The 23,528-nt window shown below is 42.6% G+C and overlaps 1 protein-coding gene across 11 annotated transcripts in view; it reads left to right on the top strand.

Annotated features, from left to right (window-relative positions):
- The window catches only part of LOC138268241 (butyrophilin subfamily 3 member A1-like), a 330,155-nt gene that overhangs the window by 37,429 nt on the left and 269,198 nt on the right, over positions 1-23,528 (top strand). For 9 of the 11 annotated variants that reach the window (XM_069217715.1, XM_069217713.1, XM_069217710.1 and 6 more), the window contains 2 exons: positions 4,183-4,293; positions 17,359-17,466. In XM_069217715.1, coding sequence (XP_069073816.1) covers positions 4,183-4,293; positions 17,359-17,466 — 219 coding nt within the window. The remainder of the gene's footprint in view (positions 1-4,182; positions 4,294-17,358; positions 17,467-23,528) is intronic. The other 2 variants (XM_069217716.1, XM_069217711.1) reach the window with 1 other exon arrangement.

The following is a 23,528-nucleotide window of genomic DNA, read 5'->3' as shown; positions in this document are numbered from 1 at the left end:
CAATCTTTATTTCAGTTGGATTAAATATAACATGCACATGTGCATATGAGGAAAATTAAGACTTTTTGAAAGTAAAAATAGATGGATGGAACAAGGAGCTTAGGAGCCCACTTTTGCTACTAAATGTTTATATCTATCCTGATGTACGCTCCAGAAAACACATATCCTCTAAATTAATAGACATAATTTTAACGGTTATCAGGACTTAAGATCTCCAGAGTTTTTAGTAGCTTGGGACTTTAATATGAGACTACTAAATCCCTTTGAAAGGGATGCCCACATTATGCTGCAAGATCAGCAGTCTGCAGTGCCACAACAGTCACTGGGGACTTAGGGATAGCTAAACCTGATACAAAGGCACTTTGCTTAGTAAAATACCTTGAGGGCCTTGGACTTAGACTCCTAAATGGGAGGTTTGCACAAGACACTCCCCCCGGCAGTCACATGCTATGCCACTGGAACCCAAGTAACACTTGATTACACCGTGGCCTCCTTGTCCCTATTTTCTTTAATCACTAAGTATTACATTATAAAGACAAAAAAGAGTGACCATGGTCAACAAAGTCTCGAGATTGGCTGTGGCTTTCCTATCTTTAATCCTGCTCCTACTGCACAAAGTGATGTTATTACTTAGAACTATAAGAAACTTTGATGGAATGACAAATCAGTGGAGTCGATTGGTAACCTCTCATCTGTGATACTTGAACAATGCCATAATGATATACTTTGTGACCCACTAATCATATGGTCAACTTTTCTGGATACATTCACAGTTGGGCTTCTTACAGATACACAACAACAAACCCACCGGAATCAGGGGTGAGGAAAAATAAAAAAGCAGATAAAAATTTCAGCGAACATGATCAAACTAAGAAGGCAACATAGCGAAGAAAAGTTCAGTACTTATGGATAAGAGCCTGCTAGCAACTAGGTCGCACTTATGGATGATTAGCAATCAGTAAAAATGTTTTAAATGCCAGCCGCATCTGAAGGCCGGGTGGTCAAAAGCAAATAAGGATCTTTTCATCAAACACCGCTTTGGACTTATTCCTGGAGGTGCTCACTTACCCCCATGGAAACATACGGCAGCAAACTTCCAGTGTAGACTCTGTGGGTGTGGAGTGGAAGACAGTACACATTTGATCTGTATATGTAGTGGTCTGCTGAACGAGCTGAAGATTTTACTAAAAACAGCGTTTAATCAGAGGGAATACGGTCCTGCGGAGAAGCTGTGATAGCTTGTTTTAAATCTTCTGACTATACCCTGAATACCAGATTTATAAAGTTTATGCGTTTGATAGTTAAAAACTTATCAAATATACATCAAGCATTATAAACATATATGCTTGCCTATATAATGATCATGCTGCCTAAAGTTCCTATGTTTCAGAGTCTATGGAGGTATTTTTGTTTTCTGAGTACCAACTTTTTATATATATAATCTTACAACTTTTATATACAAAAATGTTTTTTTAGGAAGAACGATATTAAAGACTTTTTAGTATCTTTTAAGATATCTTACAACACACGCAGAATTGAAATACAAGATGAGAGGAGTGGGAACGCAATGCACAAACTGAAATACTGAAGAACTCTCAGATAGTTTTATGGAAATTTTATGTTTAAATTTAATAATTGGTGTGAGCATGTATGGTGTATTGGTTTTAAATAACTATGCATTTAAATAAACGAACTTGAAATCTGAAAATACAAACATGTTTGTCTTGAATACATGCTTTTCAGTTTTAGGGTACACATAGTAATTCATCCAAAAGTGTCTCTTTTTCCCCTAAAAATGGCATCAATCAAAGGTTTGTTGTGCTAAAGTCACCATTTTCCCACCTTACAGGAACATGCAGAGCTGAATCCAAAAAGTTATTTTTACCACAGTTTTGACATTTTTCAAAGATGTAGCCCATTTTTCCTAACTTGTATGCTTTCAGTCTACTTTCAGTTTCTGGTGGAAACCAAGGTGAAACACATGGGTGATCCTGGAAAGCTATAGATTTTTCAAAATGTCTTCTTTCTTACACACTGGCTTACATTTGAAAGGCACAAATGCAGAGAAATACAATTGGTAATCACAAATGTTCTACTATTCTGTATTCATCCAAGTTTCATGATTAAAGTGGCACCTCGCTTGTGTGGGTAGGGCTAGTAGCTGCAACAGAAAAGCCCCCAAAACACAACATGAACACATCACATTTTTCCACTGAAAACTTACCTTTATTTACCATGTGACTAGCTGTGGATTATGGGCCCTAGCTCGGCTGGCACCTATGGAAATGTAGCAAACCTGCACATGTTTGAAACTCAACACCTAGGGGACAGCAGAGTGGGGTGCCTTGTGTGACTCCCACGAGGTTTTCTTACCCAGAAACCTTTGTAAACCTCAAAAGTTTGACTTAAAACACATTTTCCTCACATTTTTGTGAGGAAACTTCTGAAATCTGCAGGAAGCCATACATTTCCGACCACCCAACATTCCCTGAAGTTTCCCGATAAAAATGGTACCTCACTTGTGTGGGTAAGCCTATTCCCTGCAACAGGAAAGGCCCCAAAATACAATATGGAGACACCAACATTTCTCGTCCCAAAAAAAGATCAAATTTGACAGTGTGGGTAGCATTGTTTTTTTGGCCAAGGATCGTTGGCCACCCGGGAAATTTACCAAGCCCACAATCTTCTGAAAACTAAACACTCAGGAGAGTGAAGAGTAGCGTGCCTTGCGTGGATTCCACAAAAGTTTCTTACCCACAGTGTCCTGCAAACCTCGAACTTTGCCTAAAATTGCACATTTTCCTTGCATTTTTGTGACATAAACATCACGAATCAGCACAAATCCACCCAGCGTTCCTCAACTTGTCCCGATAAAAATACTGCCCCACATGTATCGCTGGGCATAGTGCCCACGACAGACGCACATCAAACTAAGGTCAATGGGAGTCTTGTGGAGCATTTCTCATTGACTCTAGACCCAGCCACACAAGTGGATTAGCATTTTTATTGGGACAAATTGGGAAACTCTGGGTGGTATGAATTTTGTGGATCCCTGAGGTTTCCGGAATTTGATGTCACAGAAATGCAAGGAAAATGAGTGATTTTGGTCAAAGCTTGAGATTTGCACAGCATTGTGGATAAAAAAAATGTTATGGGATTGAGGCACTGCCCCACACCCTTTTTTTCCTGCATCATGCCTTGCTCCCACCCCACAATAGGTGCATCAGTCTTTCTGCGCCCCTCCTCCAGATGGGGCTATGCGCGCTGATTGTCATTTCAGTCAAAATAAACAGCCTCAGTTGCTGGGGAATTTCTTCCCCAGCCACCAAGGCTGAATTTAATAACGTGCTCCGCACTTAAGCACCGCTAAGATTAAAGCCTTCAGAGAAATGTTTTGGACACCTAGTAACCACAATTAACTCTGAAGAAATTGGATACCTGTAGAAAGTATGCAGCTGGCAGAGTAATTTAAAAAGAAAATGGACAGCTCAATGGCACCTTTTAAGCCAGACTTTCAATGTTTTTCTTTATGGTCAGTGTTGTTATGGAAAAGCTGCAACTTTTCATATTTGGATAAAGTGACCTCTTACTACAGAGCATCTTTCCTGTACAGTAATTTCAAATCAGAATTCATTTTACGTTATTCAGCAGGAAAGCAATATGTTGCTAGTGATGGAAGTTCATGGCTAAGCACCCACCAAAAATTAAGAAACAAATGTGGTCTGTTTGCTTATTAATTGAACAGCGCAATGCCCTGTATTTCTGTTCCATTGCGTGCAATTGATTAAGCCATTGGTGTTTATTTCAATTTATGATTGCTTTTATTTTATAGACGTGATTAGAAAATGCGAGTTGGTCATCGTGTCTGGTATTAGCAGTAAGTGGCTGAGAGACTGTACCTTTGTGATTAAGTTCCAGATACACATCCACAGCACACCCCTCCATAAAATAAGTTGCCTTGCAAATTGTATCTTCAATCTACAACCACCTTACCACTGCTATTTTGAATGCAAGTGAAGGTCATTGCAATATTTGTGTTTCTGATCATTACTTAGGATCTTTGTTGAAGGTCTGCTATACCCAAGCTATGATGAAGTTTGGTTCTTTCATTGTGCTATTTCTGCTACATTTCATTATTGGGACTTCAACTTAGCAATTTATTTAATTTTATGTTTGAAACAGGCCCTGTTATTGCTGCCTCTGTCTTCTCATTACGAGCTAAAGAAAATGACAATATGTACCAAGTGAACCAGCAAGACTCTGCAAGAAGATATGATACTAACCAGTCATTAAGTGAGTGGAAAGAATGGCAGCCCTTGAAGAGGCATCCAGTACTAGAGAACAGTTTATCCCATATCTATTGCATATGAACATGTACTGTCACATACAAAAGGAGCTTGACTATATTCCCCACATAACCTGGGCTACATAAAACTACAGGAAAAAACACATTGAACCCGTGGTAATTCCTTCCACAATCAAATCATTACTTTTCATTGGAAATTTGATTGAATCAAGCATGACCTAATAATTACCGTTGTTTATTATAAATGCCAACCTATATAGCTGTCTACAGTTCTATGCAGTTTTAATACTTCAGGGTCTCTGGACATAAACTTATAGGTGGTCATTACGACCCTAAAGGTGGCGGTTTCACTACCAACAGGCTGGCGGTGAAGACCGCCACATTGAGTGTGGCAGGTTGGCCTCTGCCAACCTGCCACATCTCCACTCATACCTCCAGGGCGGTCAGAGCCACTGGGCTCGAGATGTGCATCTCGGACCCGGCGGTCCACAGGAGACCGCCGGCGGTACTAGGAGCCGCTTTTCCACCAGGGTTTTCAACCCTGGTGGAAAGGCTACTTGTGACAGGAAATTTCTTCCCTGTCACCAGTAGACGACGACTCCACCCCCACCAGCAAGCACTAAACCCCCCCCTCCAGACACAGCCCCCCCACCTTTCCCTCCCAGAGACAGTGCCACCTCCCGACACAGCACCCCCTCTACGCATACATGCACACAGACACCCACATGCACCACCAGGCATACACTCATTCACCTACACACATTCACTCACACTCATCCATACTCGCATTCACCTCAGCACTCATGCACGCATTCAACCACAAATACTCACACCCATCCAAACACGCATACTCACATGCAGAAAAACGCGCATTCACCACAACACTCATACTCGTATACACATACACACATGCATATAGGCACTCACTTCTACATTCAGACACGCATACACACATTCATGCACACACGCAGACAACACACACACACAACACCCCCCACCCCCTCCCCTGTTGGACGATTAACTTACCGGGTCCGGGGAGGAAGTCGTCCAGCAGGGAATGGGAAGGGGCGATTCCACCTCTGGCAGTGTATAATACAGCGGTCGGTGTCCTTCTGGTGGGGCGCGGCCGGTGGTGGAACCGCCCATGGGCCTCCGCCCCCCAGCACGACTACTGCTGGATTGCCACCCAAAGTGTGGCGGAAATCCAGTAGTATCCGTAATATGGTGTGCGGTCTTTTGGCATCCTCGGCTTTGGTGGTCTTCAAGGAAGTCAGCCAAAGTCATAATGACCACCAAAGTCACAATATATTATTAGCAATCACCTTTTTTCACAAAAAAGTATAGTGACAGAAGCAATATTTTACAAACACCTGCTGTGAGCAGATTTACACTTTGTCCATCTGTTGTTTGTCCCTCAAAAGTATTATATGCTATGGAGGTGTTTATATGATCATTTCAATCCAGAGTCCACCTGCAGGTAGTCACAACAACAAGGAGTCAGGCACAATGCACTTCCCATTTTTTTTTTCTTCTTTGTTAAAAGCCAATTTAATCTTTAAACTTTATGTAGATGGATTCCTCCAATTTTAAGTATGGCATGTGTATGCAGTAATGGATTGTGATCTCCTCAGGGCAAAATAAATTAAAAAAACACATACCTATGAAACAAACCCTAAAGCAGTTCACAACACAAATATTTGCACATAGGTACTGCTATTTACAGGTATTAAATCTGCCATGAACAGCCACGCGAGAGGCACAGGAGCTATATACGTTTTGTGAACTTCTATGCAGTGCAATACAAAAAAACAAATCCATCTCCCAGAGAAACATGCATGCCTAAAACAATGCCAAAGCATGTCAGTGTGGCCACTGTGCTCAAACAAATTTCCTATGTCATACCAAAATGAAGGAAACAAAGGTAAGCTCACCTTGGGGGAAGTGCCAAGCCACGTATAGTAAAAAGACCATGTTGCATTCATTTGAAACATGCATGTGTAATCAAATAGAAGAACAATGAAGCTTTGTGACTAGGCTCACAACTATAATCCTACTTTGGGAATGTGTAGAGTGTAGTTAAAGAGATCATGTCCATTTGTGCAAAACATGCATGTATGGTCAAAAGAAAGTGCATGCAGCTCCATTTTCGGGCTCACAAACCTAATGTGCATTGGATCAAAGATAAAGCAGAAGACACATGCTCTGTTTACTTACAATGTAAATAGGGTGACTCATCACCAAAAGAGGAAGGAGCTGTCAAAGAACGAACTCAGCGCATTAGCCGTAGTCCTTCAACGAGAATGGGAACAATCTAGTCATACACAGACCCAGTCCTGTCTTACCACGAATAACCAATACTGTCATGCCACTTAGTATTCCAAATAAATCATCATATGAATGAGTGAAATGGCAACGTAAATATGGTGGGTCAAAAGGTTAATGGTAAGATAGTATTGGTGTTGATGACTCACGTCTGTGCGTGGGTACTGTAGTCTTTGATATCATATGCGCTAGAGCCCTCACGGTCCTGGGTGGACTATAGACCGCAACTATATAATCGAATGGGAGGTGTTAAGGCATAGTTATAAAAGTTATGACGCAGTGTGTGCAGAACGCAATAGCATGTTGAAGAGTAAAGACGTCTCTTACAGAGTTTTGTGTGTAGCCTACACATTTACATGCTCCCAGACTGGGGAGGACACTACAGCTAGCGATGAGTAGGGACGATGTGCCCTGAAGAAAGAAGCTGCTGTTCCTGAGAATTTGCAAAGGTGAGCAAGCTGCTTGTGCATGCCCCGTGCGCCTCAGATCAATGCGGAGCAGTCTGCAGTTGGTGAATGTGGAGTCAAGCCCTAATCTAGCTCATTCACACCCATTGAATAAGTTAAAGGCCCTGCAGAAGAGCACTTTTGGAAAGCCCGCCAAAACCTGTTTGTAAGACTGAAAGAAGAGTTACTGCGTTGCCCCATAACACAGAGCCATCATCAACACAAAGCAAACGCTAAAGGCAGTGGCAACTAGGTACTTACTTACGTGCACAGGCGATTAAAGTGGCAATCGACCTTGAATCGAACCAGATGACCAGAACCAGGCAACACAGTGTTGCGTGAAGAGGTTGCCAGTCCTGCTTTGTAAGAAGAATGCTGCCTGAACAGCATGTGCTCTGAATAGTGACAGAAGGATGCACAAAATAAAAGAAGAAGTGAAAGAAGTGCTAAAGAAAGTCTCACAAGCTAATGAAACATCATATCAAAACATAAAGGAAGCATTGGATGCCAAGTTCAATCTGATGCCGACTACGAGAGGTACATTTTCAACCAAGCACGACAACAAGCTGGTGAAAGGATGGTTGAATTTGTTGAGAGACTTGATGCACTTCTCAAGCACTGTAAGTTGTGTGACTTTAATGATGACAAAGCCACTCACCTGAGTTATTGGTGGCTACCTTTCAGATTCCATCAGAAAACGCATGTTGAGAGAGCCACTCAATTTAGACGTAATACGAATGTCTGCAAGGGCAGAAGAATGACCAGATCAACAAGCTGCTGATATGGAAGTAAGAACAGCGCGTAATTGATCATGATAAGCAAGCAAAAGCACAAAATAGATACACACAAGTCAATGCCTCTGTAGAAGAAAAAGTTATGCTTCCAATGTGGGTTTTATTCCCCCATGAAAGTAAATGTCCAGTTATAGGACAGACATGCAAAGGCTGTGGGAAAGAAAACCACTTCATAAGGGTCTTCAAAGTGAAAGAGATACCAAATGTGTCAGTGAGAATAGAAAATAGATGCCAGAAGGTTCCAGAAGCATTCTTGCCACCCCACAAGGCCAAAAGGCAACATCAGTTACGACAAGTAGAAACCAAGCACAGTTGATCATCAGATTCATCTTATGAAGACTCTTCAACGTCATTGTCTTGCACTAGAAAATAAGATGGATGTGTTTTGATGAAATCAACTAAGGAATGACTTGTAGGATTAGCTGCCTGCAAAGAAGATCAAAAGTTGAAAAAGACTCATCAAACAAAGTGACAAAATTAATTTGAACACTGTCCTAAAATTACATTAAAGTTGAACAGTTGCCCCAAAACCTTAATTATAGACTGTGTCGCATTCATTAACCTCATGCCAGTAGAAAAGTTCAACAGCAGGTCTCCTGTGCCATGCCTTAATCTGTCAAACACAAAGGTATACAGGCGGGCTGCTTCTCAACCATTACATAGTCTAGGGCCATTTGCAGCAACCTTGCAACACAAAACTACATCAGTACAAGCGCCAATTCATGTCCTTCAGGGAACTCCCTCTAGTGCATGCTTACTTAGCTTTCCCACTGCTGCCATGTGAGTGATATCTCCCAACTACAACATACTCAGGCTGAAATTGTGAGTCAGTTCCAGTCATTGTTTCATGGATTAGGAAGTCTTAAAAAGATAAAAGTGCAACTTCATAATAATGAGGACATTCATCCTGTTACTCTACTTCACTGCAGAGTCACTTTTCACTTGCAAGCAGCCGTTGAGAGAGAAATAGAAACACTGTTGAAACATAACATAATTGAACGATCCACCGGTCCTGTGCAGTGGGTTTCCTCCATAGTTGTGGTGCCAAAAAAGGACAGTGAAGGTGCAGTGTGTTTTTGTGTTGATATGCGCCAGGCCAACATAGCAATCGAGAGAGAAAGACATCCTGGTCCCCAAGGACATGATCATGCAGCTGAACAGAGCTAAAATCTTCTCCCACCTTGACCTGAACAAAGCATATCATCAGCACGAGCTGGAAGAGAACTGTAGGTACATTACTACTTTTTTGACCCATGTTAATTTGTTCAGATACAAAAGATTGAGTTTTGGAGTATCTACGCCTGCGGAGATACTTCAGGATATTATTAGCTGAATTATTTAATCTGTTATGCATGCTTTCAATTACAGTGATGACATTCTGGTAATTGGGGCAACACAAAAGGAGCACGACAAGGCTCTTACCAAATGTGTCAATTACTTTCTGATGCAGGTTTCACTCTGAATGCAGAAGAGTGTCAGGTTCACAAAACCAGACTTATATTTTTTGTGCACATATTCTCTGATGGGGGGATAACTCCTGATCTGGAGAAGGGGCAAGCATGGTCATCTATGTACCCCCCACAAGATGTAACCATGCTATGATCCTTGTTAGGCATGGTCAGTTATTGCTCAAGGTACATTCCTGACTTTACTACAGTGAGTGCCCCTTTGAGAGACTTAAACCAGAATGTTCAGTTTCAATTTAAGTGGTCTCCTGAATGCGATCACAGTTTCGGAGAAATAAATCATGCGATTGAGAATGCAACTGAAATGGCCTAGTTTGACCCTAAGTTACATACTGAGATCTCAGTAGATGCAAGCCCAGTGGGGCTGGGTGCAATCCTTGCTCAACACAATGGCCGTACAAATGCCTAGAGACACATTGTGGCCTATGCCAGTAGAAGCATGTCTGAAACGGAATATGTCTACTCTCAGCCAGAGAAGGAGAGTCTAGCTGTAGTATAGGCCTGCAAACATTTTCATGTGTTTTTATATGGGAAACATTCCACTATCATCACAGACAACCAGGCGTTGATCACTGGTTTTGGAAACCCAAAAGCTAAGATGCCTCCTTGCATCTCAATGTAGGGGGTTGCAACTGACTACATGATTGCACACAAGCCTCGGAAAGCCAAAAACCCAATAGATTACTTTTCACAAGTGCTTCTAAATTGCCACAGTTTGTCGTCCAAAGCGGTTGAATAGTATATCCACTTCATTGTGAGGTCCTGCACTCCAGCAGCTCTATCCATTGGACAGGTTATTGCTGCTACCAAAGCAGATAGACATGCTCACCCTTAAAGCCCTTATCACAATACAGTCTTCGAAGACATGTTTTCGACCTTTTGCAATGATGCTTAATTCCAAAAAATAAAAAAAAGTACAGGATGAGCTATCATCACCTGAGAGGATATACTATTGAGAGGCTCAAGTATCGTCATACGTGAGAGCCTGAGACAGCAAGTCATTGATCTAGCCCATGAAGAACATAGTGGCATTGTAGCCACCAAAAAATCCCTGAGAGACTGAATGTGGTTCCCTCGCCTAGATGAGCAAGTTGAGAGAGAGCTAAGAGCATGACACTTGTGTAACTGTTTATAGTAATGCAGCATCCATTGACAATGTCTGACCTTCTACACATGCATGGGAGAGAATTGCAGTTGATTTCTTTGGGGCTCTAGAAAATGGACATCATCTTAGTCAATGATGAATACTCTCATTTTCCTTTGGTTGAAGACTTATTATTGATAACCCATGATAAAGTCATTGAGCGGCTTGATCACATCTCTGCAGCATAGGGTATCCCTGCTATTCTAAAATCTGACAATGGCCCACCTTTCTGTAGCAAAGAATTCAAGGAGTTTCTTGTTTGACTCAATATCAAGCATCAAAAGAGTACACCTGTCTGGCCACAAGCCAATGGTGTTGTTGAAAGATTTCTGGGCACTCTCAAGAGGGTAGTTCGACTAGCATCTAAGGGGGGATCTATCTGAAACCAAGCCCTGTATCCAGCTGTTTGATCCTATCAATCAACTCCTCACTCCACAACTGTTGAGAGCCCTATCACCTTGTTATTTGGGCGAGTCATTGGAACCAAACTACCAAAGTGGACATTGGAGCGATCAATGAATGCCAGTAAGGTTCATGTCACAAATATTCCTCAAAAACACAAAACAAAAATATATGCCGATCTGCACTGACGTGCCCAGGAAACAGTTTTTGAGAAAGAGGACTAGGTAGTTGTCAAACAGAAATGGAATCGAAAAACAGACATGTTTGCTGTCGACCCTTTGAAGGTCGTGACATGCAAAGGACTATTCCAAAAAATCTGTCACATGGGATTTGTCACACTTTAAACACCTACCTCAATGTTAGCCCCTGAAGTCACCAGCAAAGAGACCCCTTCTGAATGTTCTTATCGCACATCCATGCCTATGTCATAGATGCCTGGTGACGGTGCATCCCAATGACCTCACACCAACCAATCTGGCAGACCATTGTCAGCGCCTTGACTCATTGAGAAAATATGATGCTAACGTTGTTTGTACTGTTTAGTTAACAAAGGGGTAGAAGTAGTGTCTTTGATATCATACGCGCTAGGGCCCTCGTGGTCCTGGCTGGTCTCTTGACAGGAATTATGCTATTGAATGGGAGGTGTTAAGGTGTGGTTATAAGGTATGACGCAATGTGCAGAGCTCGATAGTATGTTGAAGAATGAAGACATCTGTTATGGAGCTCCGTATATGGCATATTCATTTACATGCTCCCTGGCTGGGGAGGACGTTACAGGTATTATCTGGTATCCTCATTTCAAAGAAACTAAGAAATGAGATGCCAATGGAATTATAGGTACAAGACACGCTACATTTACTGCCATGTCATGACTTGATGTTTTGCGTATCTTGAACCCAAGTGATAGTGGTGCACAGCAGTCTGCAAATTTCACCATATTGCGGTGTGGCGTTATGTGCTTAGGGTTCCCTGGGGAGATTATAATGAGCGACATGGGTAAGGCATACTTAGAGCATGAGTGTGCTTGGTGATTCTTCTTTTAAAATGGCGGCCATCTTATAGTTGAACTGATATGTGAATTGGGAATCAATGTAATCCAAAAGAGTTTCTAGGCAATATGTTCAAATCTGTGAATTATGATGCAAGGCAAAATGACTAATAAATCCCAACTTGTTAAAAAGAAGAAAGAAAAATACAACTGAATAGCGCCTGTAGATGGAAAACCTTGTTGAATGAGTTGACCATTATGGTCTACAGAATTAATACATAAACAGCCTGCTTGAAGTATTTCATATTGTGTCAGTTTGTTACATAGCAGGGATATATCAAGTCAAGGCTAGAAAATCAAATGTAAAAGGCATCTAAAGTGCATAGTATATGGATCAAATTAAAGACCACATTTCATTGAGGTCGTTCAAGCCTATTGTTGCTGTGAAATTTTTCCATCATTCTTGCTTCCATAGTATTTAACACTGAGCAGATGGAGCCACCTCTCAGGTTTCGTTCTGCTACAAGAAGAACTGATGAAAATAGATTATCTTCAGAGTGATTCATTGTCACAAGGTGTTTAACCAGTGGTGCACCCTGTGTACGACATTTATTGACTTCATGGACTGAGTGGTTTGCCTTGTACATACCTTCTTAGAGGGACTCCTGACAGAATAAATTACATTTTTAGTATTGCAATTAGAAAATTGTGTTGGGTTGAAAGAAATTCCATTGAGTGTCATGCTTTTATTATCAGTTGTGAATTTATAGGCTGTGAAATTCTGGCATCTGTAATGGCCACTTACTGGTGGTAGGACAAGCATCTGCCAAAGATGTTTTTTTTAGTTGCAAACCTTGTAGCCCTCACCAGAAGTAGAATAATGGTTTTAGGGGGTCAAAAGTAGATGGTATTATCCAGTTTATTTCTTTAACACATTTGACTTTGCTAGCTTTTGGATTGTACATCAGCACACATTTGTTAATGGGTTATTTTTTTTTTTTTCTTCGCACTGAGTGTTTCGCGTGAGGTGAACCATGCTCTTTTTCAAGAGTCTTTTACAAATTTTTGGGGTACCCTCTGATGATAGGTTTACTTCAATCTTTTTTTTTTTTAAACAAATGTATGCCGGCTCTACCAAGAATTCTGTGGGGATTTTATATGGATATGTTCTTGAGTCATCACCTCTTTGATTACTGCTATATCCTCTTCTTGCGAGATATTGGTGTAATGGTATCAATGGTAATAAGAATTTATTTTTTTCCTTATCAAAGCTTCTTCCCTCTGTTTTATTGATGAGGTCCAAGGAATCTCTGAGGTATGCCTATGAGGAACATACAAAGGATTTTAAAAAGATAACTGTATGTTGTGCCAGAGGTTCAAGCAAGAAACCACATGCAGAAATAATAGGTCTTCCAGGAGGATTATTAAGATTTTTGTGCACCTCGGGAAGGATGTAAATACTTGGGATACATGGCTCTTGTTTGTTTAAAACTCTATTTTTTTCGGGCTGCTCCATCATTTTTCCATTGTTTTCCATAGTTTTCTTGGTTATTTCTGCTATTCTCATGCTCAGGTTGATGGTAGGGTCTGTGTTCATCCGTCGATAATGTACTTGACTGATAACTGCCGGAGAACTTCATTCCATAATTCCGGTATTTGAACATATTGGTTTATAAAATCTTTTAGATTACATTGATTCCCAATCCACATAATGATTCAGCTATGTTGTCATTTTAGCAGAAGAGTCACCAGGCATTCTTATGCTTCCATGATGCCTTACGCATGCCGCGCATACTAACCTTCCCCGGACATCCTAGACACAGAATGCCAGACCACAATACTGTGATATTTGCAGACTGCTGTGCACCAGGGCTCACTTGGGCTCCAGGTACGCTGAACACTGTGTTGCGAAAGAGCAGTAATATTTTCTGCCTTGCACCTATAGTTCAGAGGGCATCTCACCTCTTAGTTACTTTGAGATAAGGATACAAGATAATACCAGCTCATAGAAGCGACTCATCAACACCAGTACTCTCTTACCATTAACCTTCCGAACCGCCATATTTGCTTTGCTATTTTTACTTTAGGATCCTTCCTATGATGATTTATTTGGACCAGGAACTGACACGAGAGACTTGTTTATTCTTGGTAGGATAGGACTGGGTCTGTTGGTGACTAGATTGCTCCCTTTCCCGTTTATGACTATGGGCAGTGCGTTGTTACAGTTACCTTGTATTCCTTTGCTTTGTTTGACATAGAAGTGTTGTTTCATCACAGTGGCCACATTGACATGCAATGGCATCATGTTTCTCTGGAAGGTAGATTTAGTTTGTTGTAGTGCATTGCACAGAAGTTCACATAACTTATATTGTCCCTGTGCTTCTCGTGCAGTTATTAATGGCAGTTTTGGTCTCTGTAAATAGGTGTATCTATATGTAAATATTTATGATGAGAACGGTTTTATGTTTTGTGACATAAGTATGTGCTGTCTGTCTTTTGTTCTGAGGAGCCCGCAGTCCATTATAGCCCAAACACATTGGCTCTTAAAATTGGAGGACTCCATCTACATAAAGTCAGTTTTGGATTAGTTCACCATTTTACAAAGCGTAACATAATCGATGAGTGTACTCCAGCTGACTCCTTATTGGGAAAAAGGAGTCTGGCTATTCCCTGCTGCTGGGAGGCACTACATTTCCTACATGCCATCGGGGACACCTGGGCTTGAAGGCATGCCCCCAACAATGCACTCTTTAGCGTGCAGTGATGCCCGCCGCCCAGGACAGGAGTCTGGCGATTCTCTGCTACTGGGGGGCAATACATTCCTCACATGTGACTGGGCAGTGCGCTGAGTTTGGTCTTCCCCTTCTGGTGATGGTTCACTCTGTCTCAATGGGAGGCCGGCAGAGCATGTGCCTTCTGCTTTAACTTTGATCCAGCACATATTCCGGGGACACTGGTGCCAGAAGCCATAGCCCAAACAACACACCCCTTCGCGCACAGCGACTCTTGATGTGTGGGATGCACATGCGCTGTGTCTGGGCAAGGCCCAGACCTATAGCAGGTCCACCCACACCCTTTAGAGCCTGGAGGAGATGGGCTGCCCCTCAAGGGTTTGTTTTTTAATGCACTTTGTGCTGATATTGTGAACCTTTCAAGTGTCTTCTGTGACGTTTCATGGCTTCAAGCACCAGACAACTGTGCTCACCCAAACGTCTTGCTGCCAGTTGTTTGCCACTCAGCGTAGCAGGATGGCTAAGCATAAGAAAGGCCCGAATATGGAGAGAGCCCGAATATAAAAATTGGTACATCAGACTGGTATATTGAAAAGTTAGTGGGGGCCATAGAGAACGAAATTCTCCTTGCTGAAAGGCGGTTTCCAGCAGCCAAACCTTACTTAAATCAGCAAATTATGTGATCCGTCCTATTTTGCCAATCAAATTTTGAAAGGGGTGAGTGCTGTTCGGTCATTGAATATATTTTTGCCACCCATGATTTGCTGGGTGTCTAGGGCAGTTATTGCTGAAAACCTATATAGCGACCACAATCCCTTAAGCCCTGCTTTTTGTATCTCCAGAAAGGAGGGAGGGGAGGCAAAAAGAGTGTGGCCATTCAGTAAATAAAATTTAAGACCCAGGGTTTGTGTTTGGCATGGAGAAATGCTGAACTGAAAATTATTTTGTCAAATCTTTGTATGAATCATCTCTCCTCGGTGTCTAACTGTCTTACTGTCACCAATGATTATTGGTCAATGGCTAATCAGTTTGCCCAGCTGAGCTCCGTCCTGAGCAGTTTGCTCATGAAACCCCGTAGGCCAAGTGTCCGTGAGGCTAAATGGTTTGACCAATCTTATAGAAAGGTCTCAGCGCAATTACACAAAGCTATACAGGAAATACACAGGGATACCTCCAAAATTAAACAACGCAGAATGTAAGGTAGTCCAATGGACCAGGAGTGAAGAGCTAGATAATTAATCCTCGGGGAAGTTGGTTACAGCATGCAGGTTGAAAGATACCAAGGCCTTCTGGGTGGTGGCTAATAACATCAAAACTATGAATGTAAAATCCAATTCTGGCATCACTGCCATCAGCCCAGAGGTATGGGTTAACCATTTAAAAGTAGTGTATAGGTCTAATATTCCGATCCAGCATTGTGAGGAGAAGGTGGCTACCCCCTTAGCCCTAGATTTTACCTTCGATGAAGCTACAAAGGCGATTAATAAGAGTCCTCCAAATAAGGCCCCTGTGCTGGATGGATGCCCATGGATTTGCATTAAATCATTTCAGGACTTGTGGGATCCCTTGCTGTGTAATTGCTTTAATGCCATTAGCAAGTCAGGACTCCTGCAGATTTTTAAAAAGGGTAACCCTCAATCCCCAGGGTGTTATTGTCCAATATCCCTGTTGGATTCAGTAGTGAAGCTGGAGAGGAGAGTTGTCCTGTAGTGCCTTTCAACATGGGTTAGGGAGATGGACATGCTGTCGGAGGTGCAGTATGGGTTTCGTGAGGGGCTCGGCATGGCAAATCAATACCTAAGGTTTCACTTGATGGTTAGCAAATATACTATTGTAAAGCAGGGCTCGATCTGCCTGGCCTTCATGGATCTTTCCTGCGCCTTCCACATCATGGTAACGTCTAAACAGTGGGAGATTTTGATTAATCTAGGGGTGTGGATGGCGACCTATTGCAGTTCTTGAGAACGTTGAATTACGATGCTTCTGCCTTAGTGAGCTTTGGCCCATCAGGTGAGTGGACGGACTGCTGGGGAGGGGGTGCACCAGGGATGTGTCCTGGCTCCGTTACTGTTTCTTTTATATGTTCATGGTTGAGGCACAGCCCTGTCTAATAAAGTTTCGGGTGCCCCCTCAATAGGCAGGAAAAAGGGCCCAATTTTACTTTATGCGGATTATGCTCTTCTACCCTCTAGAACCCCCAATGATCCTAAAATCGTATTTCAATAATTTGTCACTTTTATGGGGTCACTAGGTGTTGTTACCAGTCGAACTAAAACTTTTATCATGGCTTGTAATTTCAAGTACCATAGGATGTCATGTATATCTTTCCAAGGCCACTCTGTTGCTTTGATAATAAACTATGTTAATTAATAGGCCATGCTTAATTCAATCAAATTTCCAATGAAAAGTAATAATTTAATTGTGAAAATACCACAGGTTCATTTTTTCCCCCACAATATATACCTTTTTGTCCCGTTGACATACTAACATGCAGGCATAAATTCTACCTTTGTGTGTTGACAGCCTAATTTGCCTCTGTTTACTGGGATTATTTTCTTATATAATTTGTTGAAATTCATGAATTCCAATTTCTATTGAGTTGTACCCCATTGTTGAAGAGAAACCGACTCCAAAGGCAATAGTCCTAACAATGGAATTGGCATTCAGAATAGCATGTGTTCTAAGATGAAAATAAGTAATGTGCTTGATGCTATTTTATGTATGGCACAAATCACGGATCTCTATCTTTAATTTACAGGTGACACCCTGTTAGATTCCGATGTTTTGTTTAAGATGACTTGGGAGGAAAACCAATATTCAGTTAATACTGAAGACAGACGGGAAAACAATGACTGTCTCCGTACAGGTCAGAAATGGAATACTTGAATTGTGCAACGTAGAATAATGTGTAGTATCTTTGTACGATGATCTGAGACTAACTGATTTATAAGTTCCCTAAACCCGTTCATGTTTTACAATGGAGCAGCTGCATACAGTTGCATTCAAACTTCATTGGTGTGCATTTGGTTGAGTGCAAATCGCAAACTGAATAAGACAAGTGAATAACATAAGAATTGTTGGTGGCAATCTGCCTATTAGTACTTGTGAAACAAAAAAAACTTCGGAAAACTTGAGCATAAGGCTTTGGATCGCTTTTTGGATCTGTTAGTTTTGCAGATGCAATTTACCCATGCTGTGCAGAATCGCGGGGGTGCAAATTGCTTTCTGCCCATCATTTGCAGCATTTGGAAAACTAATTTTTTTTTTTTAAAACAGCTAGGATGTGGCCGCTACATCCCACTGCACATGCGTAATGAGGTATGTCCGTCCAAGCATCATGACACAGGAACAATTTCTTTACTTTTGTTTTTTACTGGTCCAAGATGGCAGACACTATTTGAATCACAGAATAAAAAATATAAATGTTTTTAGCTTGAAAATTATATCTGTACTCCGTAGCGGGTCGGAAGCCAATGGGCCGTCCAAAAAAAAAAAAAAAACATTTTTTTGAAACAGTGATAATTTTAAGTTATCAACAGTGTTGGAGCAACAGAGGAGCTGGTAGGGAAAGCAATTTGAAGGGAAGAGACAAAATCAAATAAAACTGCATGGATGAAGAGTTTTTTATAAACTGGTTCAGTAGCCATTAAATGCGGAAAAGTAATAGCATGAAAGAAAATGACTCGGGCAGAAGGTGGCGAGTATATGTTTGCAAAAAAAGTACAAAGTTACTTGTTACAAAAATAAATAAAAAAGTAAAAATAACATTTGACCTACCATCCTTGGCACGGGGTGGACACTTTTTTTTAGATGTATGAGCAAAATGCCTTCACACCCAGTGAAGAGTGACAATTGCTGAAGTTAAGAGAGAGAGTTGCTGAATGGGGGGAAGGAATGGGGTAAAAATACACATGAGACATAGAACACAAGGGGTAGTTTGGGAGTTAGCACATACAGGAGAAAAGGAGAGTGCTGGAAAACACATGCAATTTCATGGAGTTCTTAAACAAAAAGAAAAAAGTTCTCTTGCCAGAACCCCTTTCAGAGAGCCACAGGGCAAGCAGGGGCTACTGGGCCCAACTGTGTTGGTTGAGGCCTTTTATTCCTGATGTCCTTAGGCCCAACCTACTCTGGATACTGATACTCATCTTGGCTTCATTATGACTGCCCAAAATAGAATCCAGAGTCCTCCTTGTAATGTACCCTTGCAGGCACACTGCACTCAGTGCACATACACCTCACACATACTGTCCTTTACAGACACCTCAATGTATTGTGACGCCCCAGGTCCACAAACATCCAGTATACACAAACACTCTGTGTGCATTGCAATGTACTTTTCTTATTGTGCTATTTGCAAACACACTCTGCCAGCAATATATGCATGCGATAGAACACTTTACCCTTCATGTATTGTATTTCTCACATGCACACATACACCCAGTACATGCTTTCATTACGCACCCACTGCACAGCACTACATCTTGCATGTAATGTACTTGTCACAGGCATACATTCACTGAGTACATGCGCTAACCATAAATGTACTTCACAGTAGTGCTCTTTCCCTATACTGTACCTTTCCCAGGCACACATACAGCCAGCGAAGTCACTACTCCTGCACTGCCCAGTACTCTAAATTCACCTGAAGTAGGCCAAGAGTATGTTAAGCACCAAAGCAGCACAACTTCAAAAAAGTAAGTGAGTCGGTATGCCTCACTCCTTTGACACAAGGTAAAAAAATACCTGTTTTCTCCTGTTGATCACTACACTGTATGCTGCCACTACCGAGCTGCTTAACTCTTGGTGAAAGTAGTAGCTTTCCACCACTTAAAAGGTAGCCCGTTTGGCACCCCTCCCAGTCTAACAAGACTGCAGTCCGGGAGTCAGGCCTATGTCATGGTGCATACACATTATCTCTGCTTGCCTTTGACAGCAAAAACAGAATGGGGGATCCAAACAACCGTACAGTTGGGCACTCCAGGCATAGGTACACGTCTTTTACCATGCAGAGGACTTTTCCATCCCAAACTCACTAAAAGTGTGCAGAGGAAAGATTGAAGCCATCAAATCAGAGCAAGATGGTAAAGAGGCTATGCGAAAGGGGAGAGCCAAACGCAAGATGGACAGGCTGAAACAAATAAATCCTTTAAATAGAAGGCAAGCAAATAAGACTGTCAGTAAAGACAACCAAAGGTAAGCAATGGGTGGGCTGCAAGCCCCTCTTTGTTGTTGGTAAGTCTACATTTCACAATCAGACAGTGTGCTCTGTTTGGTAGGCTCAGCCTAAAAACGGTGTGCTTTTTCTACGAAAATGTTTATACAAACAGATTTGTAACCTTGTTTATCACTGTCAAAGGCAGTAGTTGGTGGTAGTTTATATGAGAAGGAAGCCCCCTGGGCAATATGTTCTGGCCTGTGAGTTGATCGCAGAAGCCAGCAGAGGCATGTGGCACATGTAGTACCAGGTCACCTCCTTCGCTACCATGGAATTGCGAACTAAGCTTGAACTGCTGAGTGAAGACTTGAACGAAACTCCTTGGTAAGCTTTGTTGGAGAAATAAGAACTGCTTATAAATCTACTTAAAGTCTGCTTGCGTTTGCCATATAGACGGCACGGCCTATGGGTAATGTGGGCAAACAAAATGGCAACAGCTAGGTAACATGAATTTGCCTCTTATTTTAAATTCAGAGCAAATGTATGTGTTTTCGCAGCTGTTTGTGGCATTCTTAAGAAGGTTCTCAGAACTGAGAGGTGAGGCATGAAAAACAATATCATAACTACAAGGGCTAAAAGTAGAAGGAAATGATTAATTGAATGTTTCAGAAGAGACACTGTGTAGAGAGGAATTGTGAGAAATGGCTATTGGTCACAGAGTCCTCCAGTTCACCACTGGCACAATAGAAATGAGGAAAAAAAGATTGATCTCCATACTTCTCTTCCTGTTTATTAAATTAGACAAATGTATTTAATCTAAACATTCCTACAGAAAAGGATTGTATTGTCATGCATTTCAGTTACATTTATGTTCTGCTATGCATCCTGGACAATGCATTAGGTATTACAGCACACTATTTGGCTGACTGCTCACTTGCAATACTCTGTCAGTGGCGTAACAAAACTTGAGGGAGGTCCCTGTTAATTACATTGAGGGGGCCCCCTCCAGACTCATTCAGGAGCTCTCAGGGCAGGGTACTTTTCTGAGGGGGGCCCCTGGAGCTCGAACACAGCAGTAATTGAGAGTTAGGTCATGAGTTTGAACCTGGCATGGTCCGCCAACCTTCTCTTCCCTCATTGGTAGATTTTGTACCATAAATTGGGTAATGTAGCATATGTTATTTTCAGGGTTAGAAACCGTATGGGTTTCGTATGAAGCATTATTAAATACCTTATTTTGTGGAACATGTTGATGTTGTATTTGATGTGTGGTGAAATGCACATCACATGTTGCTGTGATGATATAGAAGCACTTCTGCCTTGAGTGGACTGAAGTAGAGTGGGGTGTAGTTACACGTGCTCTTGTCTTCCTTCGTTGTTCATTCTTGTTGGACATAGAGAGTGTACAGATCAGTGACAGGCATGAGCACAGTGAATTTGTGCTTTTAAGTCGCTCTACCTGTATCGTCTTAATTGAGCTGGAAAATGCCTACCCATCGCAGAATAGACTATGTTATGCCATTTGTTTAACTGAGGAGTTCAGTAGAGGAGCTGAAGCGGCCCGGGTGGCTGCAACTCCGCAAGCTGCCTGTTCAGGACCCGTGGAGGGAGAACTTATTGCAAGGACACAATCATCTGCACAGGGGGCGCAAGCAGCCTAATCCAATCTAGGAGGCAGTGGCAGCGTGACTGCCATTCAGAAAAGGCAGTACTGTGGTTTGCATGACTTGAGAGGACCACATAATTAAGGAAGAAGTACTTTAAAGGGCTGCCGCCCGCCCTTACACTATCTGTAGCAAGGCTGCAAAGAAAACTGAGGTGGATTTAAACTCGCTAAAGCCCCAGCACATCAGTTGCTTTGGAAATACTAAGTGAAATAAACAGGACATCAGGATAGCCAAGTGAGACTGCAATACAAGGCAAAGTATCTACAAAAGTAGCATGTCACTACTAATCGTAACTAGTATTGAAGAAAATACTTGGCACAATCCAAAATACATGCATAAATGGGGAAACAGTCCAAGCAGACACAAGCTGAACAATAGAATTGATAGGTCAAGACCATACACAAAAGAACAAACTCCTGTAGATACTAAACTATCTTTTACAAGCCGAAATTAACCTCCTACACCAAACGTAAATTAGACATCAAAGGGGGAACTGATCGGGGGGGCAAGGGGCGGGCATGGCTTACGCAGATGGAGTGAGAAACCTTTTTGTGAGGCTCCTGCCGGAGGCTCCCAACCCAATGTCATCCTGAACAATAGCACAGTCTACTGGGGCCCCCAAATCGATGCCAGTGACCCCCATAAGCCCCTGAGGGGGACAGGTCAAAAGAAAGATGAAGTACTGCCGCGGACGCCCTATAAACAAACAGATAAAAAACCTTGGCTGCACTTGAATCAAGATGGCGGCCACAGCCAATCGTCTTACCCATGGGAAATATACAGAGGCTCACAGAAGAGAAAACTCGCGCTGAGAGGGGGATACTGAGCCGGACAGCACTCCCAGATGACCCGAGATACTCAGGAACACTGCACAACAGCTCTACTCGCCGGCCCTAAGAGTGCGACGACCGAGCAGTCGCCGCAGCAGGAGATATGCTCGGTGGGAGTGAAGCATAGGGAATCCTGGGGAAAGAAGTGATGGGAAGAGCCTCGGCGGCGCTGGAGTGTTGGGACGGCTGGCGCCCGCCACAACACTACCCATCAAGAAACTGGGACAATCAGATTGCTGGTAGGGTAGCTGCCAGCATATGAGGGGGCCTGGCGCTGGAGCACTGACGCGGCGGGCCTGCTCTCAAATGCGGGACATGAGCTGTGAGTGCTTGTTTCATTTGTGGGGGAGCCTGAACTTTGCCCATTAGTGTGATGTGACCGCTCATAAGGCAACTAACACCTGCATACTGAGGCCCACTGAACAATTTCCACCAGCTGCACATAGGATATCAGTCCCATTTTGCAGCACCGTGACTTCATAACAGTACACCACACATAGTCCCAGGTCCCTGCGGTCACACTGGAACACCATACGGCGCTCGCACCTAACCAGCACCAGCCCCTGAAGTGGAAACTAAAAACAACCCCGGTGCATGGGGGCGAACCTGGGACTAGGCACAGGCCGTAATACTAGGCCTCCCGCTGGGACCACCTGACTGGGGTAAAGGGAGCTACCTACCGCTTGGGGGTGATGCTGCACCACTTGGACTGACTGGAGTAGAGGCCCTTCACTGATCCACTCACCTCAAACCATAGGGCGAGACACGTTGCTTCCCACACAAAATCTGTGGCGTCATATCACACCGATTCCTCCAGCAGAGAGCCGCTGGCCCAGCAGTATGTCAGGCAGCCAAAACCGTAGCAATTGTTAGAACACTGGGAAGAGCAGCTACAGAAGGGATCCTGATACAAGAGAACAATTTGCCACGGATCCACTTATGGCCTACAGGAAGACATCCCACTGGGCCCAATGAAGACATCCTTCAAACCATAACTGCCTCCCGGGAGGCCCTTGGAAGCAAAATTGGTGCACTGTGATGGATATGACAATACTTCGGGATGATCACCGTAGATTAGCAGAACGTGTTACAGCAACAATATCAATGATGTCACAGCAACACTTTCTAACACCACTGAGAAATTGCGCACTCTTGAACAGAAGATACATGTGCTGGAAGCGAAAGCGGATGATGTAGAAAACAGATCCTGGTGCAATAATATCCAGTTGATAAGCCTACCTGAACGTGTGGAAGGGACGAATATGGTTGAATA

This window comes from Pleurodeles waltl, chromosome 12 (genome assembly GCF_031143425.1).
Source record: "Pleurodeles waltl isolate 20211129_DDA chromosome 12, aPleWal1.hap1.20221129, whole genome shotgun sequence".
NCBI lineage: Eukaryota > Metazoa > Chordata > Amphibia > Caudata > Salamandridae > Pleurodeles > Pleurodeles waltl.
The sequence above is the reverse complement of the archived record's forward strand: the minus strand, read 5'-3'. Positions and strand labels throughout refer to the sequence as shown.